Raw genomic sequence first — 15,823 nt, 5'->3', positions numbered from 1 at the left:
CATGGAAGGTAAATTACGCTTTCCAATAAAAAGTAAATGCCCTAAAAAATGGAGCTGGACTCTAATAGTTCTAAAAGTGGATTTGCTTAGCTCTTAGATTTCAAAAAAAAAAAATATCTATTGATCTAGTTTTCTCTGAATGGGATAAGAGCTTTAGTTTGTGTAATTTGTTCTATGATACTCGGAATTTGAATTTGTTTTTAAAACCTGTATTTTTTTTCTTTTGAACGCACAAAGCATCTAGAATCCATTGCCGAGCGAAACTTTGAGAATTTTTGGAGTTTGACCTGGGCAATAAATTTGTGAACTATAGCAGCAGAATGGCAGCGGCTGACATCTTGAACGAGTACACGGCTATCCCCATTGTGACCCGAATGTACACTACTGCCTGTGTAGGGACCACAATAGCAGTTCAACTTGATGTCATAAGTCCCTTCCAGTTATACTTCAACCCAGAGCTCATCATCTACCGATACCAGGTAAACTCAACTGGTTGGTGAAAACTCACCAGGCGTAGTGGGTGGGTGGGACTGTCGGAACTTAATTGCTCTCATTTCTTTTGCCTCTATCTTTTGTCTGCATTCGTGCAATTTTGCTGAGGGCAAGGCAACAGTCGTTTTCAATTATATATCAATTATATATGTTTTGTTCTCTGTTACCACACATTTGTACTTTATTATATAAGGTTGTTTTCAGTTCAGTTCGACTATCTCATCCATTATTTACGCTAGCAAGCAGCTAGTGTTTAATACAAACCTTTGTTTCTAACCTAGCTCGCAAATAAAAGCGTTCGTTAAAAGTGTTCACTCGTGCGCCTTTTTGCTATAATCACGATTGAAGCACGGGGGCTATTCTCATGCGATGGGGGCTTAAAATGAATTAAGAGAAGCTATATTTTGCTTCTTCCATAACGAAACCCTTGAAATATAAAATTTGTTCCAATTCGGCGGCGGTCAGTGACAATTTGAATATTTAACATATTTCTGCCGTTTTTATGTTCGGCCAATACCAATATTCAGTCCCTGGAAATGATTACTTTCTTTCCAAATTTTAGATTACTGAAATCTGATTGGCTGATTTTTGTTTTCGCGCATTCGGTCCTTCGCGTATGAGGGATTCCACCATCACGATCTGTAGCATTGGAAATTGAATAGCATCTGTTCTCGGCTTTATTTGTAGCTAGTGCTTGTGATGGACTAAGCGTCCGTGGCTGAGTGGTTAGTGCGTGAAACTCATAATTTCTAGGTCGCAGTTGGGCGGAGGTTCGAGTCGGAGACGTCTCCGAATTTTTACTTAGTCGAGGCTTATTTTTACTTTTTCTTATTGCACTTTCTAGAACTCTAGAGCTGCTTTTTGTCGTGTTCTCGCTAGTGTTCGCGAAGCACAGCTTCGCCTCTGTTGATGCTAGAGAACAGCTAGTGTTTTAGTACGAACCTTCTTTTTTTCTATCCTAACTCGCAAATGAAATTGTTCATTAAAACTGTTCACATGTGTTCCTTTTTGCTATAATCACGATCTATAGCATTGGAAATTTCATAGCACCTGTTCTCGGCCTTATTTGTGGTTAGTGTTTGTGATGGACTAAGCATCCGTGGCTGAGTAGTTGATGCGTGAGACTCATAATTTCTAGGTCGTAGCTTCGTGTCTGAGACATCGCTGAATTTTAGCTAATTCGAGACTTATTTTCACTTTTTCTTATTGCACTTTTTCGCAATAAAAGCTTCGCCTCTTCGCATGAAGGTTAGTTTTGCCTCTTGAGTTCCTTTTCTTGTAACGACAGCAATTGACAGCAGACTGAAGTTGTTGCATCGATAAACGTTTATCAACAGATCTGACGGTGCTTCGGTTAATAACTTATAATAACTTATAATAACTTTGCGATAAGCTAGGATGTTGCAACAAACTTTTTTCTCCAATTTTTGTGCACAGAATTTGCATGTGCATTTGTTACATTTGTGTTACTTGCTTTATAACTCTCGCGTGTCTTGTAATCGAGATCTTAACTTTTTCCTCGTAAGCCTGTAAGAAATCGTGTAGTTGTTTTGGTATTGAACCTTGGTAACTCCGAGAGTCTTTTTAACTTGCCCTAGAGGTAACGCGGTTGCGTTTAATCCCTAAGGTCTGTGTTTTGAGTCCCGGCCGCACATTTTTAAAATTAATAGCTTTGACGTTGTATATTGCCCTCGGTTTTCCGAAGATTTTTTGGCTAAAAAGCATTATTTGGCCTAAATGGTGTCAGTTTATGTTTCATCAGCTTAGTTAGGTTATTTTGTGTCGCATCACAGTCAGATAAAGATTTTTTAAATGAAAATTACAAATGAGTGCGGCCGGGACTCGAAATTCAGCTAGCTTGTGTTGCTAGTTTTCTTACAAGGTCTTATGGCATTTTTTTGCTTTCGGCTTAACGGGTGTCCACACACTTGTTGTCGGCTTAGTGGCCGCTCGGTAAATTCATAAAGCGTATTAATTGTGGTGTTGTGTTTTTCTGAAATTATTTTCGTTTTTACCAATTTTTTTCTTATTTTTTTCTGGTATTAATCTTCTTTTTTGTTATATCAATCTCATTTTTTTCACTAACTTGCAATGCTGTACTTGCGTTTTATAGCAAGTGATACGGAGCTCTGCTTCGCCTCTAGGTTATACATTCAATTTCAAGGCGAATTATGCGCTTTTGGAGGAGTGGTAACACCCATGCCTGAGACAACAAAGGCCGATTGTTCGATTCCAGATTTGCAGATTAAAAATTTTATGCTAATTTAGATTTTCGTCCGTCTGCTTATTTTTGTCGGCGCTTTTTCCGCCAAAGGATTTTTGGAGGTTTGGGATATTCTGGCATGCCGAAATCACTTTGCAAAGTTTCTAAAGGTTCACTTAATTTCGTTTTTTTTCGGCTTTTGTTTTGCTTTTTTAAAAAAAAGAAACGTTTTTAGAAGGTTTTTCTAATGATTTTTTAAATTTGTCTTTTCATTTGCTGTCAATCATAATTATTCATTTTTGTATCGCAAGTGGTGCGAAGCTGAGCTTCGCCTGTGTAAAATAAGTGCGGGTTTTACTTTCACCTAGTTTCATGATCAAGTAGTTTGCTGGACCTTGAGTCACATGTGTTAGCCACTATATTAACCAGTTGCGAATTAACACGTTATTAACCAAAGCAGAATTATTTTGTAGCATGTTTATTAGGCAAATACATGCACAGAAAATGTACCTTATGATTCAGTTTCTCAAATTAGGTTAATTTTATCGAAAGTGCCATTAATTGTTGTTGAAGTTCGAAGAGCTTTAAGGCTATATTTTTTTGAAGTTCAAAAGTTGTTTTTTGTAAAAGTTTGTCTTTTCAAGATTAATGAACGTAGTGAGTAGTATTAAATAGGTCTTGCTGATTTTTTTTTTTAGGAAAAAGTCTTAAAATTTGTTCACGCTCAATATTGATTTTTCGCGGCTTGACTTGTGATTTCTTTTTGATATCAGTGCATTTCTATTGTTAAAAGGAAAGCAAACTCCACTATCGAACAGCAAAATTGTAAAGATCACGAAAAGCGTGATCGACTTCTAATTTCGAAAATGAAATTAATTATCAGATTTCCCAGCGAAATAAAAATTTTACCTATTGATCCAGTTTTTTCAAATTGGGTTGATTTTAACACAAAAAGTGTCCATCATAAATTGTTCTACAAATTCAAAGAGCTTTAAGGCCAACTATTTTTTTCTTTGAAATTCGATTTTTCAATAAAGTCAGTGTTTTTTTTTGTCTACTTGCGTTCATTACTGTTTTTCAATCTTCGATTGGCTATGTATTCTGTTTCTTTGCGTTCATTGACATTTTTCTTGTTCATTGTCTGCTGTCTATGTTTTGTGTATCGAGGCTCAGATTATTTGGGGTTTGATTCTGAATAATGCCCCGTTTTCTATGAACCATTCTATTCCGCCTGTACCTATACTTGTTTCTCTAAATGATAACTTCATATATGTGATTAGATCTGGCGTCTGTTCACAAATTTCCTCTTCTTTGGCACCCTGGGTTTTACCTTCCTCTTCAACATCATCTTCATCTACCGCTACTGTCGCATGCTAGAGGAGAACAGCTTCAGAGGCAGGACAGGCGACTTTGTCTTCATGTTTGTTTTCGGAGCCACATCTATGATGGTAAACATACCAACTTTTTATTTGCTTAAATGTTTTTTCTTTGATAATTTTATGCGACTTATGCAAATTATGCAAATAGACCATCTGGAAAATTTGTCGAAAACAGTTAGAATTCTTTGGTGCAAACATCTGAAGTTAAGTATCTGCGCTTCTTGAATCATAGGTTTTTGCAAATAATAGAGGTGGTCTTTTGTTTTAGATCCTGGGCTATTTTTTCAATCTGTTGTTCTTTGGGACTGCCTTCACCATCATGCTTGTGTACATCTGGTCTCGAAGGAATCCCTACGTGCGAATGAGTTTCTTCGGAATCCTCAATTTTCAGGCTCCCTACTTGCCCTGGGTGCTATTAGGATTCTCTCTTCTCATGGGAAACTCAATACAAGTCGATCTCATAGGTGCGTTTTTTGTTAACTTTAATTTATGCAAGGAAAGTGTCATTATTACTCCGAGTTGAAGACGACTTTCATGCTACATAACTAATCCATAGCGCTTTCTAAAGTGATGATCTTTCACAATGTCATTGAAAGTAGTAAAGATAATTATCTAGGTCCTGTTGATTTTTTCTGAAAGTCTTGAAATTTGTTCACATTCAAATTTGGTTTTTCGCGATTTGACTTTTGATTTCTTCTTGGATTGAAACTCTGGTGCTAAAAGAAAGACAAATTGCGTTCTGCAGTTACAGAGTTCAAATGGTGCGAAAAGACTTGAATTACTTTTAGGATCAACTTAATATCCCTCTGCCACCCCCAGCTGTAAAATTTCCACCCCAAAATTTAATTTGGATTGAATTTGCAGTTTTTTTAATTGGTCTAGTTGGTGAAAAATTGTTTTTTTTTCTGTTGGCATTTTTAGTGAATTATATATTTTTGTTCAGGTATCTCGATAACAAAAAGATGGCGTTTTCGAGAAAAAAAGTGGCGTTTTCGAGAAAAAAGTAATAGTATCAGTATAACTTGTATAACTACACTAGCTTAGAAGCAGAATTTTGAAACAATTTGTGATGATTTAGAGACGATGAACGTTGTTCAGTTTCTCATATAGGTCGTGATGGTTTTTTATCAGGAAACTGTATCCATGTTCAAATATACTTTTTAACGGTTTGACTTGATTTATTTCTAAATTCAGTTCTTTGTTGAAAGGAAGGCAAACTCCACTATCGAACAGCAAAAGTGTAAAGGCCACGAAAAACTTGATTGACTTCTCATGTCGAAAACGGAATTAAATTATCAGATTTCTCAGCAAAAATATACCTATTGATCCAGTTTTCTCAAATTGAGTAAATTTTATCAAACAAAAATTCAACCATAATGTATTTTAAAAATTCAAAGAGCTCTAAGGAATCCATTTTATAGATCTATTATTTAGTTCGAAAGTTGAGATTGTTTCAAACATCAAGTGTTTTTTTGTTTTTTTTGCGTTCATTGACGCCTTTCCAACTATCTATTGGCTGTTTTTAAGAGCCGATGAACGTAGTTCAGACTTTTATATAGATCTTGATGATTTTTAATGGAAAGGTCTTGAAATTTGATCAGGCTCAAATCAATTTTTTGTGGTTTTAATTTTGATTTTTTAAGCTCAATTCAAAGGAAGGCAATTTGGATTGAATTTGCAGTTTTTTTAATTGGTCTAGTTGATGAAAAATTGTTTTTTTTCTGTTGGCATTTTTAGTGAATTATATATTTTTGTTCAGGTATCTCGATAACAAAAAGATGGCGTTTTCGAGAAAAAAAGTGGCGTTTTCGAGAAAAAAGTAATAGTATCAGTATAACTTGTATAACTACACTAGCTTAGAAGCAGAATTTTGAAACAATTTGTGATGATTTAGAGACGATGAACGTTGTTCAGTTTCTCATATAGGTCGTGATGGTTTTTTATCAGGAAACTGTATCCATGTTCAAATATACTTTTTAACGGTTTGACTTGATTTATTTCTAAATTCAGTTCTTTGTTGAAAGGAAGGCAAACTCCACTATCGAACAGCAAAAGTGTAAAGGCCACGAAAAACTTGATTGACTTCTTATGTCGAAAACGGAATTAAATTATCAGATTTCTCAGCAAAAATATACCTATTGATCCAGTTTTCTCAAATTGAGTAAATTTTATCAAACAAAAATTCAACCATAATGTATTTTAAAAATTCAAAGAGCTCTAAGGAATCCATTTTATAGATCTATTATTTAGTTCGAAAGTTGAGATTGTTTCAAACATCAAGTGTTTTTTTGTTTTTTTTTGCGTTCATTGACGCCTTTCCAACTATCTATTGGCTGTTTTTAAGAGCCGATGAACGTAGTTCAGACTTTTATATAGATATTGATGATTTTTAATGGAAAGGTCTTGAAATTTGATCAGGCTCAAATCAATTTTTTGTGGTTTTAATTTTGATTTTTTAAGCTCAATTCAAAGGAAGGCAATTTGGATTGAATTTGCAGTTTTTTTAATTGGTCTAGTTGATGAAAAATTGTTTTTTTTCTGTTGGCATTTTTAGTGAATTATATATTTTTGTTCAGGTATCTCGATAACAAAAAGATGGCGTTTTCGAGAAAAAAAAGTGGCGTTTTCGAGAAAAAAGTAATAGTATCAGTATAACTTGTATCAAGCAAAAGTGTAAATGTCACGAAAAATGTGATCTAAGTTCGTAGGTGGAAATTTATTTCCAGATATCTAAGTGGAATAAAAAATTAACTATTGATCTAGTTTTCTCAAATAGGGTTATTTTATCAACAAATGTCGATAATAAATTCTTCTAGAAACTCAAAGCGCTTTAAAGCCATCTATATTTTTCCTTTGAAACTCGAAAGTTGTGAATTTTTTTATAAAAAAAACAAGTCAGTAGTTTTTTTGCTTACTTGCGATCAATGAATCTTTTCCAATTGTCTTTTGGCTATGTTTCAGGAATAGCAGTGGGACATGTGTATTTCTTCCTCGAAGACGTCTTTCCCCACCAGCCGGGAGGATTCAGAATCCTGAAAACGCCTCGAATTTTGTAATTGTTCAAATTATTGAAAATTTTGTTCTTCATACCAGCAGCGCTTGTGCTAGCTTGAAATTTAAAACAGATATTTTCTGTAACTCATTGCTTGTTTGAGTCATCTCTCAATTGTTGTGGCTGGAAGTCTAAAACTTTTTTTGAATTTGTTTAAGCACGCTTCTATTCGACCCCATTCCAGAACATGACCACTACGACCCTCCCCCAGAAGAGAGGCCAGGGGGGTACAATTGGGGAGAGACCTGACCACCATAATGTCACTTCCCTGTTGAGAAAATAGACGGAAGGAATGCGTCATCATGCCCCTAGATGTTATATTACTGCTGGATGAAGAGGTGTTGCGTATAACGTAATAAGAATTTGTGAACTATAGCAGCAGAATGGCAGCGGCTGACATCTTGAACGAGTACACGGCTATCCCCATTGTGACCCGAATGTACACTACTGCCTGTGTAGGGACCACAATAGCAGTTCAACTTGATGTCATAAGTCCCTTCCAGTTATACTTCAACCCAGAGCTCATCATCTACCGATACCAGGTAAACTCAACTGGTTGGTGAAAACTCACCAGGCGTAGTGGGTGGGTGGGACTGTCGGAACTTAATTGCTCTCATTTCTTTTGCCTCTATCTTTTGTCTGCATTCGTGCAATTTTGCTGAGGGCAAGGCAACAGTCGTTTTCAATTATATATGTTTTGTTCTCTGTTACCACACATTTGTACTTTATTATATAAGGTTGTTTTCAGTTCAGTTCGACTATCTCATCCATTATTTACGCTAGCAAGCAGCTAGTGTTTAATACAAACCTTTGTTTCTAACCTAGCTCGCAAATAAAAGCGTTCGTTAAAAGTGTTCACTCGTGCGCCTTTTTGCTATAATCACGATTGAAGCACGGGGGCTATTCTCATGCGATGGGGGCTTAAAATGAATTAAGAGAAGCTATATTTTGCTTCTTCCATAACGAAACCCTTGAAATATAAAATTTGTTCCAATTCGGCGGCGGTCAGTGACAATTTGAATATTTAACATATTTCTGCCGTTTTTATGTTCGGCCAATACCAATATTCAGTCCCTGGAAATGATTACTTTCTTTCCAAATTTTAGATTACTGAAATCTGATTGGCTGATTTTTGTTTTCGCGCATTCGGTCCTTCGCGTATGAGGGATTCCACCATCACGATCTGTAGCATTGGAAATTGAATAGCATCTGTTCTCGGCTTTATTTGTAGCTAGTGCTTGTGATGGACTAAGCGTCCGTGGCTGAGTGGTTAGTGCGTGAAACTCATAATTTCTAGGTCGCAGTTGGGCGGAGGTTCGAGTCGGAGACGTCTCCGAGTTTTTACTTAGTCGAGGCTTATTTTTACTTTTTCTTATTGCACTTTCTAGAACTCTAGAGCTGCTTTTTGTCGTGTTCTCGCTAGTGTTCGCGAAGCACAGCTTCGCCTCTGTTGATGCTAGAGAACAGCTAGTGTTTTAGTACGAACCTTCTTTTTTTCTATCCTAACTCGCAAATGAAATTGTTCATTAAAACTGTTCACATGTGTTCCTTTTTGCTATAATCACGATCTATAGCATTGGAAATTTCATAGCACCTGTTCTCGGCCTTATTTGTGGTTAGTGTTTGTGATGGACTAAGCATCCGTGGCTGAGTAGTTGATGCGTGAGACTCATAATTTCTAGGTCGTAGCTTCGTGTCTGAGACATCGCTGAATTTTAGCTAATTCGAGACTTATTTTCACTTTTTCTTATTGCACTTTTTCGCAATAAAAGCTTCGCCTCTTCGCATGAAGGTTAGTTTTGCCTCTTGAGTTCCTTTTCTTGTAACGACAGCAATTGACAGCAGACTGAAGTTGTTGCATCGATAAACGTTTATCAACAGATCTGACGGTGCTTCGGTTAATAACTTATAATAACTTATAATAACTTTGCGATAAGCTAGGATGTTGCAACAAACTTTTTTCTCCAATTTTTGTGCACAGAATTTGCATGTGCATTTGTTACATTTGTGTTACTTGCTTTATAACTCTCGCGTGTCTTGTAATCGAGATCTTAACTTTTTCCTCGTAAGCCTGTAAGAAATCGTGTAGTTGTTTTGGTATTGAACCTTGGTAACTCCGAGAGTCTTTTTAACTTGCCCTAGAGGTAACGCGGTTGCGTTTAATCCCTAAGGTCTGTGTTTTGAGTCCCGGCCGCACATTTTTAAAATTAATAGCTTTGACGTTGTATATTGCCCTCGGTTTTCCGAAGATTTTTTGGCTAAAAAGCATTATTTGGCCTAAATGGTGTCAGTTTATGTTTCATCAGCTTAGTTAGGTTATTTTGTGTCGCATCACAGTCAGATAAAGATTTTTTAAATGAAAATTACAAATGAGTGCGGCCGGGACTCGAAATTCAGCTAGCTTGTGTTGCTAGTTTTCTTACAAGGTCTTATGGCATTTTTTTGCTTTCGGCTTAACGGGTGTCCACACACTTGTTGTCGGCTTAGTGGCCGCTCGGTAAATTCATAAAGCGTATTAATTGTGGTGTTGTGTTTTTCTGAAATTATTTTCGTTTTTACCAATTTTTTTCTTATTTTTTTCTGGTATTAATCTTCTTTTTTGTTATATCAATCTCATTTTTTTCACTAACTTGCAATGCTGTACTTGCGTTTTATAGCAAGTGATACGGAGCTCTGCTTCGCCTCTAGGTTATACATTCAATTTCAAGGCGAATTATGCGCTTTTGGAGGAGTGGTAACACCCATGCCTGAGACAACAAAGGCCGATTGTTCGATTCCAGATTTGCAGATTAAAAATTTTATGCTAATTTAGATTTTCGTCCGTCTGCTTATTTTTGTCGGCGCTTTTTCCGCCAAAGGATTTTTGGAGGTTTGGGATATTCTGGCATGCCGAAATCACTTTGCAAAGTTTCTAAAGGTTCACTTAATTTCGTTTTTTTTTCGGCTTTTGTTTTGCTTTTTAAAAAAAAGAAACGTTTTTAGAAGGTTTTTCTAATGATTTTTTAAATTTGTCTTTTCATTTGCTGTCAATCATAATTATTCATTTTTGTATCGCAAGTGGTGCGAAGCTGAGCTTCGCCTGTGTAAAATAAGTGCGGGTTTTACTTTCACCTAGTTTCATGATCAAGTAGTTTGCTGGACCTTGAGTCACATGTGTTAGCCACTATATTAACCAGTTGCGAATTAACAAGTTATTAACCAAAGCAGAATTATTTTGTAGCATGTTTATTAGGCAAATACATGCACAGAAAATGTACCTTATGATTCAGTTTCTCAAATTAGGTTAATTTTATCGAAAGTGCCATTAATTGTTGTTGAAGTTCGAAGAGCTTTAAGGCTATATTTTTTTGAAGTTCAAAAGTTGTTTTTTGTAAAAGTTTGTCTTTTCAAGATTAATGAACGTAGTGAGTAGTATTAAATAGGTCTTGCTGATTTTTTTTTTTAGGAAAAAGTCTTAAAATTTGTTCACGCTCAATATTGATTTTTCGCGGCTTGACTTGTGATTTCTTTTTGATATCAGTGCATTTCTATTGTTAAAAGGAAAGCAAACTCCACTATCGAACAGCAAAATTGTAAAGATCACGAAAAGCGTGATCGACTTCTAATTTCGAAAATGAAATTAATTATCAGATTTCCCAGCGAAATAAAAATTTTACCTATTGATCCAGTTTTTTCAAATTGGGTTGATTTTAACACAAAAAGTGTCCATCATAAATTGTTCTACAAATTCAAAGATCTTTAAGGCCAACTATTTTTTTCTTTGAAATTCGATTTTTCAATAAAGTCAGTGTTTTTTTTGTCTACTTGCGTTCATTACTGTTTTTCAATCTTCGATTGGCTATGTATTCTGTTTCTTTGCGTTCATTGACATTTTTCTTGTTCATTGTCTGCTGTCTATGTTTTGTGTATCGAGGCTCAGATTATTTGGGGTTTGATTCTGAATAATGCCCCGTTTTCTATGAACCATTCTATTCCGCCTGTACCTATACTTGTTTCTCTAAATGATAACTTCATATATGTGATTAGATCTGGCGTCTGTTCACAAATTTCCTCTTCTTTGGCACCCTGGGTTTTACCTTCCTCTTCAACATCATCTTCATCTACCGCTACTGTCGCATGCTAGAGGAGAACAGCTTCAGAGGCAGGACAGGCGACTTTGTCTTCATGTTTGTTTTCGGAGCCACATCTATGATGGTAAACATACCAACTTTTTATTTGCTTAAATGTTTTTTCTTTGATAATTTTATGCGACTTATGCAAATTATGCAAATAGACCATCTGGAAAATTTGTCGAAAACAGTTAGAATTCTTTGGTGCAAACATCTGAAGTTAAGTATCTGCGCTTCTTGAATCATAGGTTTTTGCAAATAATAGAGGTGGTCTTTTGTTTTAGATCCTGGGCTATTTTTTCAATCTGTTGTTCTTTGGGACTGCCTTCACCATCATGCTTGTGTACATCTGGTCTCGAAGGAATCCCTACGTGCGAATGAGTTTCTTCGGAATCCTCAATTTTCAGGCTCCCTACTTGCCCTGGGTGCTATTAGGATTCTCTCTTCTCATGGGAAACTCAATACAAGTCGATCTCATAGGTGCGTTTTTTGTTAACTTTAATTTATGCAAGGAAAGTGTCATTATTACTCCGAGTTGAAGACGACTTTCATGCTACATAACTAATCCATAGCGCTTTCTAAAGTGATGATCTTTCACAATGTCATTGAAAGTAGTAAAGATAATTATCTAGGTCCTGTTGATTTTTTCTGAAAGTCTTGAAATTTGTTCACATTCAAATTTGGTTTTTCGCGATTTGACTTTTGATTTATTCTTGGATTGAAACTCTGGTGCTAAAAGAAAGACAAATTGCGTTCTGCAGTTACAGAGTTCAAATGGTGCGAAAAGACTTGAATTATTTTTAGGATCAACTTAATATCCCTCTGCCACCCCCAGCTGTAAAATTTCCACCCCAAAATTTAATTTGGATTGAATTTGCAGTTTTTTTAATTGGTCTAGTTGATGAAAAATTGTTTTTTTTTCTGTTGGCATTTTTAGTGAATTATATATTTTTGTTCAGGTATCTCGATAACAAAAAGATGGCGTTTTCGAGAAAAAAAGTGGCGTTTTCGAGAAAAAAGTAATAGTATCAGTATAACTTGTATAACTACACTAGCTTAGAAGCAGAATTTTGAAACAATTTGTGATGATTTAGAGACGATGAACGTTGTTCAGTTTCTCATATAGGTCGTGATGGTTTTTTATCAGGAAACTGTATCCATGTTCAAATATACTTTTTAACGGTTTGACTTGATTTATTTCTAAATTCAGTTCTTTGTTGAAAGGAAGGCAAACTCCACTATCGAACAGCAAAAGTGTAAAGGCCACGAAAAACTTGATTGACTTCTTATGTCGAAAACGGAATTAAATTATCAGATTTCTCAGCAAAAATATACCTATTGATCCAGTTTTCTCAAATTGAGTAAATTTTATCAAACAAAAATTCAACCATAATGTATTTTAAAAATTCAAAGAGCTCTAAGGAATCCATTTTATAGATCTATTATTTAGTTCGAAAGTTGAGATTGTTTCAAACATCAAGTGTTTTTTTGTTTTTTTTTTGCGTTCATTGACGCCTTTCCAACTATCTATTGGCTGTTTTTAAGAGCCGATGAACGTAGTTCAGACTTTTATATAGATCTTGATGATTTTTAATGGAAAGGTCTTGAAATTTGATCAGGCTCAAATCAATTTTTTGTGGTTTTAATTTTGATTTTTTAAGCTCAATTCAAAGGAAGGCAATTTGGATTGAATTTGCAGTTTTTTTAATTGGTCTAGTTGATGAAAAATTGTTTTTTTTCTGTTGGCATTTTTAGTGAATTATATATTTTTGTTCAGGTATCTCGATAACAAAAAGATGGCGTTTTCGAGAAAAAAAAGTGGCGTTTTCGAGAAAAAAGTAATAGTATCAGTATAACTTGTATAACTACACTAGCTTAGAAGCAGAATTTTGAAACAATTTGTGATGATTTAGAGACGATGAACGTTGTTCAGTTTCTCATATAGGTCGTGATGGTTTTTTATCAGGAAACTGTATCCATGTTCAAATATACTTTTTAACGGTTTGACTTGATTTATTTCTAAATTCAGTTCTTTGTTGAAAGGAAGGCAAACTCCACTATCGAACAGCAAAAGTGTAAAGGCCACGAAAAACTTGATTGACTTCTTATGTCGAAAACGGAATTAAATTATCAGATTTCTCAGCAAAAATATACCTATTGATCCAGTTTTCTCAAATTGAGTAAATTTTATCAAACAAAAATTCAACCATAATGTATTTTAAAAATTCAAAGAGCTCTAAGGAATCCATTTTATAGATCTATTATTTAGTTCGAAAGTTGAGATTGTTTCAAACATCAAGTGTTTTTTTGTTTTTTTTTGCGTTCATTGACGCCTTTCCAACTATCTATTGGCTGGTTTTAAGAGCCGATGAACGTAGTTCAGACTTTTATTTAGATCTTGATGATTTTTAATGGAAAGGTCTTGAAATTTGATCAGGCTCAAATCAATTTTTTGTGGTTTTAATTTTGATTTTTTAAGCTCAATTCAAAGGAAGGCAATTTGGATTGAATTTGCAGTTTTTTTAATTGGTCTAGTTGATGAAAAATTGTTTTTTTTCTGTTGGCATTTTTAGTGAATTATATATTTTTGTTCAGGTATCTCGATAACAAAAAGATGGCGTTTTCGAGAAAAAAAAGTGGCGTTTTCGAGAAAAAAGTAATAGTATCAGAATAACTTGTATCAAGCAAAAGTGTAAATGTCACGAAAAATGTGATCTAAGTTCGTAAGTGGAATAAAAAATTAACTATTGATCTAGTTTTCTCAAATAGGGTTATTTTATCAACAAATGTCGATAATAAATTCTTCTAGAAACTCAAAGCGCTTTAAAGCCATCTATATTTTTCCTTTGAAACTCGAAAGTTGTGAATTTTTTTATAAAAAAAACAAGTCAGTAGTTTTTTTGCTTACTTGCGATCAATGAATCTTTTCCAACTGTCTTTTGGCTATGTTTCAGGAATAGCAGTGGGACATGTGTATTTCTTCCTCGAAGACGTCTTTCCCCACCAGCCGGGAGGATTCAGAATCCTGAAAACGCCTCGAATTTTGTAATTGTTCAAATTATTGAAAATTTTGTTCTTCATACCAGCAGCGCTTGTGCTAGCTTGAAATTTAAAACAGATATTTTCTGTAACTCATTGCTTGTTTGAATCATCTCTCAATTGTTGTGGCTGGAAGTCTAAAACTTTTTTTGAATTTGTTTAAGCACGCTTCTATTCGACCCCATTCCAGAACATGACCACTACGACCCTCCCCCAGAAGAGAGGCCAGGGGGGTACAATTGGGGAGAGACCTGACCACCATAATGTCACTTCCCTGTTGAGAAAATAGACGGAAGGAATGCGTCATCATGCCCCTAGATGTTATATTACTGCTGGATGAAGAGGTGTTGCGTATAACGTAATAAGAATTGAAGTGAAGAGTGTTGTAAAAAGATATTTGAGTTCGCTGTGGAATCTATCGTTGATTGTGCCTTATCATTTCACAACGGACTCTAAAAGAACACTTTGTTATAAAGTATCTATTATTAATAGAGATCTGAAAAATTATATTTAAAAATAAACTAAAATTGGTGCATTCATTTGGGTTTGTCGTCTAGATTTGGAGATAACTTTGCTGTAAAATGTTATTTAGCTTTCATTAGATTAATGTTTGTTGGATTTCCTTACGTTGCCTGCGTTTGAGAAAAATTTGCTGTAAGTTAAGATTTTTTTGTGAAACTACTGATATAATTTTCAGGCTCAGGTATGTATAGAGTTGCCATGTAAATAGCTTGCTTGAAGAAAATTAGAAGAAGACTGTTGACGATGACAGCCTCTCAAGTAGACGAGTATCGCAAATTGCGCAATCGCATCGAAGAATGGAACAAGACTCGCCTAGCGCTGTTTGAACTGTCTCTACCCAATGAGGTAAATTATTGACATTAATCTTTGACTAGGTTGTGTTCTCTTGAGGTTTTCGCGTTTCTAGACACACATTTTTTTGAATTAATGCTGAAATAGCATTATGAGTTGTAAGAAATTCAAGATAGTGCACCCTTGAAAATGGCCAGTTCATATGAAGAGAGTTTCACACCTGAAAGCTCCAGTATACAAAGTGTTGAACCCTGAGTTTATAATCTACATGAAAGTTGGGTTATTTTTCTGTACTTGCCGTGCTTTGTTAATCTAGAACCAGTTGAAAGTTGTTGATTGGTTGTGTGTTGGTAGAACTTGGAGTTCTTCGGAGTGATGCGTTTCTACCTGATGGACCAGAAGGAAGAAGTTCAAACCAAGTGTCTGAGAATATCAAGCAGTGCAACAACTCAAGATGTGGTGGACGCTCTGGTTGATAAGTTCCATGCAGACCTCAGGAATCTCACAGGACCATCTGAAGAGGTCAACCCAGAGACATACTCCTTGTATGAAGTGTTGCAAACTGGCGAGAGGAGACTGAAGCTGGACGAGTATCCACTGGTTGTGCAGGTAGAACAGATTTCTAAATAATATGCAATTATGGGATCTAATTTACAAGTTGCACCGCTAGTCAAAAAGGTAGTAGTAATTAAAATATTAAACTTCGAATTTACTATTTTATAATCAGATCTTATCG

The 15,823-nt window shown here is 35.2% G+C and overlaps 3 protein-coding genes across 3 annotated transcripts in view; all 3 read left to right on the top strand.

Annotated features, from left to right (window-relative positions):
* LOC134839339 (afadin-like) overlaps nucleotides 1-15,823 on the top strand; it is a 361,792-nt gene that overhangs the window by 292,823 nt on the left and 53,146 nt on the right. Inside the window, exons 2-3 of the mRNA XM_063854851.1 lie at nucleotides 14,970-15,141; nucleotides 15,442-15,696. Of these exons, the coding sequence (XP_063710921.1) occupies nucleotides 15,040-15,141; nucleotides 15,442-15,696 (357 nt within the window). The 5' untranslated portion in view covers nucleotides 14,970-15,039. The remainder of the gene's footprint in view (nucleotides 1-14,969; nucleotides 15,142-15,441; nucleotides 15,697-15,823) is intronic.
* LOC134839746 (derlin-2-like) lies at nucleotides 321-7,375 on the top strand. Its single transcript, XM_063855369.1, has 5 exons — nucleotides 321-479; nucleotides 3,976-4,143; nucleotides 4,343-4,538; nucleotides 7,036-7,126; nucleotides 7,285-7,375. Exons 1-5 carry the CDS (start codon nucleotides 321-323, stop codon nucleotides 7,373-7,375), a joined length of 705 nt encoding a protein of 234 aa, XP_063711439.1.
* LOC134839341 (derlin-2-like) lies at nucleotides 7,492-14,890 on the top strand. Its single transcript, XM_063854853.1, has 5 exons — nucleotides 7,492-7,668; nucleotides 11,153-11,320; nucleotides 11,520-11,715; nucleotides 14,190-14,280; nucleotides 14,439-14,890. Exons 1-5 carry the CDS (start codon nucleotides 7,510-7,512, stop codon nucleotides 14,527-14,529), a joined length of 705 nt encoding a protein of 234 aa, XP_063710923.1. The 5' UTR covers nucleotides 7,492-7,509; the 3' UTR covers nucleotides 14,530-14,890.

Source organism: Symsagittifera roscoffensis, chromosome 2 (genome assembly GCF_963678635.1).
Source record: "Symsagittifera roscoffensis chromosome 2, txSymRosc1.1, whole genome shotgun sequence".
Taxonomy (NCBI): Eukaryota; Metazoa; Xenacoelomorpha; order Acoela; family Convolutidae; genus Symsagittifera; species Symsagittifera roscoffensis.
This window is presented reverse-complemented; position numbering and strand designations above follow the sequence as displayed.

What these genes read in the sequence shown, in the direction of transcription:
- LOC134839746 (XM_063855369.1), top strand. Translation starts at nt 321, where the DNA reads ATGGCAGCGGCTGACATCTTGAACGAGTACACGGCTATCCCCATTGTG. An exon ending in AATACAAGTCGATCTCATAG is followed by an intron (nt 4,539 to 7,035) that starts GTGCGTTTTTTG and finishes GCTATGTTTCAG; the next exon opens with GAATAGCAGTGGGACATGTG. An exon ending in CTGAAAACGCCTCGAATTTT is followed by an intron (nt 7,127 to 7,284) that starts GTAATTGTTCAA and finishes AATTTGTTTAAG; the next exon opens with CACGCTTCTATTCGACCCCA.
- LOC134839341 (XM_063854853.1), top strand. Translation starts at nt 7,510, where the DNA reads ATGGCAGCGGCTGACATCTTGAACGAGTACACGGCTATCCCCATTGTG. An exon ending in TCATCATCTACCGATACCAG is followed by an intron (nt 7,669 to 11,152) that starts GTAAACTCAACT and finishes ATATGTGATTAG; the next exon opens with ATCTGGCGTCTGTTCACAAA. An exon ending in TCGGAGCCACATCTATGATG is followed by an intron (nt 11,321 to 11,519) that starts GTAAACATACCA and finishes CTTTTGTTTTAG; the next exon opens with ATCCTGGGCTATTTTTTCAA.